Here is a 4,682-nt window from a genome sequence, read left to right as displayed (position 1 = left end):
ATCCTGATGGAATAAAAGTTCGGGTTTGGTGAAGCTGCTCTGTTTTCACCTCTTCACTCATCATGGCTGAGAAACAGAAGAGACGTGAGAACCAACGTGCTTCTTTAATGCAGAGATTCTTTTGTTGGCCGGTTTGTCTGACCCGTCCTCGGACGTCTTCTCAGGACGACCTGAATGAGGACAGCAGACAGAAATACGATGTGGACAGAGAGAACAGGATCGTTATGGAGGGATTTCTGTTCAAGAGGGCCAGCAATGTGTTTAAGACATGGAACAGGTTTGTAGAAAGCTCAAGTGGATTCAAAACGTTTTTTTTTCATTAAATATCAGTATTTTTTATTCACTTATTCACTTAATTAACTGATCAATATAAATAAATCCTCAGATAAAATATTATATTAGATAAAAAGTGATACACAAAACTTGTTGACATGAAATAAAGCACTGAACAAACCCTGATGTACTGAACAGTTTCATTCCTGCAGTAATATTGTCAGTAATATTCAGTAGCTGCAGCTGTTTCTGTGTTTTTCTCTGCAGGCGCTGGTTTATGATTAAGGACAATCAGCTCATTTACAAGAGCAAGTCTAAGGTGAGTCACATGACCTTTTCCAACCTGATTTCATTTTCCTTGATCAGGGTCTCGGGGGTCTGGTTACACTGGGAAACACTGGACACAAGGCAGGAATCACCTGAACAAAGTGCCAATCATCACAGGGGCTTCAGCCACCAATCCTGAGACGTGGCCCATGACGTCTGTGTAGATGTCTGGCTGGTCAATAGCACTGCTGGAATTTAAATCAGTTAGGGGTCACCACAGCAGATCATTCGTCTCAATCTTGTCCTGTCCTAAACACACTACTCTGTCCCTGCTCATGCAGAGCACCACTCACTCACCCATTTAACTACCCACGTACACACAGAGGCATTTCAGGGTAGCCACTCCACCTTCTGCATGTTTTGGGGTTGTGTAAGGTAACCAAAGTACCTGGAGGAACCTCATATAGACACAAGAACACTTTACATTCAGTAAAACTAAACATTATACAGCATGAACTGTTAAAATGTGCATTTAGGATCATCTGTTATTTTTGGTGTAAACTTTGTTTGTTTGTAACCAGCGTGAGGCGACTGTGCTGATAGAAGATGTGAGATTGTGTAGCATTGAACACTGTGAGAACATCAGACACAGCTTTCACTTCCAGCTGGTTTCACCCACTAAGTGAGTGCTGTTCAATAATAATACTCATTCATATATATTACATTTGTAAACACCTTTCTCACACAAAATACATAAATCGTTTAATTAAAATGTGTATTGTGTGTGTGTGTGTGTGAAGGAGGTGTTTTTTGAAAGCTGATTCAGAGGAGATTGGACAGGCTTGGATGAAAGTAATACAGAACATCATTACCAAGCCTGATTATGCTGACAGATCAGACAGCTCGGAGGTAACACCTTCTGAGAATCACTGAGACGTGTATATATCTAATGATGTAATAATACAGCAACAAAAAGTCTCTCATTTAAAAACATTAAGTGTGAATTGTGATGTTGTTCCCTGTATGATATTTTATCTGCATCTGTGTAACACCAGTATTATCTGTTTGATAGGCACTAGACAGGAAGTCGTCATCATCGTCTGCAGTTAGTTCAGAATCAGATCAGCACCAAAAAGCATCTGAAGCTTCAGGTAATATTGAGATTACAGCTGAATCAAACCTTACCTGCAGACTTTAGCTTCAAAATAGCTGAACTGTTTCTGTTTGACTGTTTCTGTTTCACCTTCTTCCCTCGACACCTACCTACCTTTGACCTTTAGCCTCTGTAGCTGAGATCAGCCTTGGTGAAGTGATCTTTGAATGTGCTGCTGAGTTGAATGACTCTGATGCCTCTGTTGAGAGCGGTGGTAAGTATAGTACATACAGCTTTTCAGGGGTTTGTTCTGTAGGTGCAGAAGAAGAAATCCTGAGCGATGAAGAAAGCCCAGAGGATCCAACCACCAGCGTTCATTTCTTCAACAACCTGAACCATGAAGGTCAGTTTATTCTTCACTAATTCCTGTAATAATATATTGTTGTACATCTGTTACCTGCTACATCAACCAATAGAGATTATATTACACCTGCAGAAATACAGAATACGGCCAAACACCACTGACAGCCTTTATATAACAGATATTTAGTACTGCTGATATGATGTACATTTTCTATGTGAATTTGACTTAAATGGAATAAAAATCACTTTTACAGAGAGTTTTGATTGTTGCTACACTGTGGGAGAGCTGCTGGGAGAAGGAGGCTGTGGTGCGGTTTATGCTGGTGTTTGTAATGCAGATGGGAAACAGGTGAACATCAGCACATAAACACAAGACAGGAAGTGTAGAGCATTACACATTAATAAGATACAATCAGAAGGAGAAATGTTCTATTTGGATGATGAGATTCTTTAACTAAACCCTAATGTTTATTATTATTACTTCTGTACAACTAAATCCACTAATTGTGTTTGTATTTGTGAACAGGTTGCTGTGAAATATGTGCTGAAGGACCCCCGCGACAGATTCATCACTATTGTAAGTTCATCTTTTTCTTTTACTAATAAAGTATCACAAAGACTCAACAAGGTTTAAACAAGATAAAAACCTTCATAGACCAGATCTAGACCAAAACTGTTGGTCCACTTACTGCCTTAGACCAGCCCAGATCTTTACTAACAGACCTGCTCATCATAGTTTAGACCTACTACTGATTCCAAACCTTGTCTGTTGTTCTATTAGCCTGGAGAGACGTACCCACTTCCTGTGGAGGTGGCGTTAATGAAGATGGTATCCAAGCCACCTCACTGTAATTCTGTGCTGAAACTACTGGATTGGTTTGACACCCCCGAGCACTACATCCTAATCCTGGAGCGACCCATAAAGAAAACAGCGTACACCTCATTTTCAGGTAAGTTCCCCTCAGAAGTACTTAGTTACAGAATGAAATGGATTTGAGTGGAGAAGTATTTCTCTAAAGCATTTCTTCCTTTCACTCAGGCACTAAGTCATACGCTCCACCTGAGTGGATAGTTGAGAAGGAAATGTATGGCTGCCCTGCTACTGTGTGGAGTCTGGGCGTACTCCTGCACACCATAGTTTGTGGAGAGATGCCGTTCGGGGATGAAGTGGAGATTGTTGATGGGGGCCTGGACTTTTTACCTGAACTTTCTGATAGTAAGAAAATGGAAGCAGCTCACATTAAGATCTAGAAACACAGTCTGTAAAACCTGCATAAAAACATGATTTAAAAAGTTTGATCAAGTTTATAACGTCATTACAATGATAGAAAGTGTAAATAAGAAATCTAGTTTTAAATACAACAACATTTTAATCTCATTTTATCACTACACACAGCTTGCTACCATCTGATAAGTAGGTGTCTGGAGAAACAGCCTGAAAAACGTCTCAGCCTTAAAGAAATCCTTCAGCATGAGTGGTTTACAGAGAACAGTATGAGGTTAGGGTTAGTAAGAATGAAACAGACTTAATAAGTTAGAACTAAAAGATCTTGTGATATGGTCTAGATCACAGAGAATGCTAACAAAGATTGTAATGCTAATATAATTAGGATAAGTAGAAGTAATAACATGAAACTATTAAAATATTGATTGTATTTTGTGTTTCTGTAATGTAATTTATTGTGTGTTTATTCTACAGGCATCTGCGTGGATGAAGATTATAGAAAGAAGACTGTGTGTGTGTGTGTGTGTGTGAAAGACCTTAAATAAAAATAAAGGTTCTTGTGTAAATAACACCTGGTTTCATTGTAGTTTCATGTAACAATCACTGTGAATGTGAAGAAGATTCCTCAAGTTCTCAGAGACAAAATGATTAACAAAACACATGAACTGAAAGAGCTACAGAGCCACGACACAAATATTTTGTTAGTTCAGCTAGTTTATAATTGATCAAATATCTGTTAGTGTGAGAATTTATAAGTAAAAAGTTTCTGGAACCACAAATTGTTCCCAGACCTCTGCACCACAAACTAGATTTTAAACAATCACCTAAAATAGATTTAGGTCGATCCAAAAACACAGATAATAAACAATTAACTACACAATCTCACTCAGCTCATTCTCCAATGGTTACCAGACCCACTGCAACCCTGACCAAGATAAAGCTTTGGTAAAACAGACTATGAATGAATGAATACAGAATAGTGCCACAGTCATGTGACACCTAAGACCACCATCATCGTGCCTTTGTTAAAGAAGTGGTCAGTGTCCTGCCTCAACCACTATCGTCCTGTAGCTCTCACACCTCTTGTCATGAAGTGCTTTGAGAAACTCGTCATTAAGCATGTTAAGACCCCGCTGTCCCCCTCAATGGACCCACTGCAGTTCACGTATCATACCAACCGCTCAACAGATGATGCCATAGCACCACACCTCATCTGGCTCTTACACATATGGACAGAAATGACACATCTGTATTTAAGGATGCTGTTTAACTTCAGCTCAGCATTCAACACCATCATTCCTCAGCATCTGATTGGACAGCTGAGCTCACTGGGCCTGAACACCTCTCTCTGCAACTGCACACTCATACACAAACACACACACACACTGCAAACACACAATAGACACACGTATACATAGACATGCACACACACATACACACATGCACACACACATACACACA

The 4,682-nt window shown here is 39.6% G+C and overlaps 1 protein-coding gene across 1 annotated transcript; it reads left to right on the top strand.

Moving 5' to 3' along the window:
- Positions 1-1,549: 1,549 nt before the first annotated feature.
- Positions 1,550-3,750, top strand: LOC134308134 (serine/threonine-protein kinase pim-2-like). Its single transcript, XM_062990666.1, has 9 exons — positions 1,550-1,561; positions 1,613-1,691; positions 1,821-2,036; positions 2,251-2,345; positions 2,523-2,573; positions 2,778-2,946; positions 3,036-3,212; positions 3,393-3,501; positions 3,696-3,750. The coding sequence occupies exons 1-9, from the start codon at positions 1,550-1,552 to the stop codon at positions 3,709-3,711; spliced, it is 924 nt and encodes a 307-aa protein (XP_062846736.1). The 3' UTR covers positions 3,712-3,750.
- Positions 3,751-4,682: the final 932 nt, after the last annotated feature.

The sequence above is a fragment of the Trichomycterus rosablanca genome, unplaced genomic scaffold, assembly GCF_030014385.1.
Source record: "Trichomycterus rosablanca isolate fTriRos1 unplaced genomic scaffold, fTriRos1.hap1 scaffold_85, whole genome shotgun sequence".
Lineage (NCBI taxonomy): Eukaryota > Metazoa > Chordata > Actinopteri > Siluriformes > Trichomycteridae > Trichomycterus > Trichomycterus rosablanca.
Note: the sequence above shows the minus strand (reverse complement) of the source record. Positions and strands in the feature narration are given on the sequence as shown.

Coding starts and splice junctions, on each gene's coding strand:
- LOC134308134 (XM_062990666.1), top strand. Junction 2,037..2,250: donor CAACAACCTGAACCATGAAG/GTCAGTTTATTC, acceptor TCACTTTTACAG/AGAGTTTTGATTGTTGCTAC. Junction 2,346..2,522: donor GTAATGCAGATGGGAAACAG/GTGAACATCAGC, acceptor ATTTGTGAACAG/GTTGCTGTGAAATATGTGCT.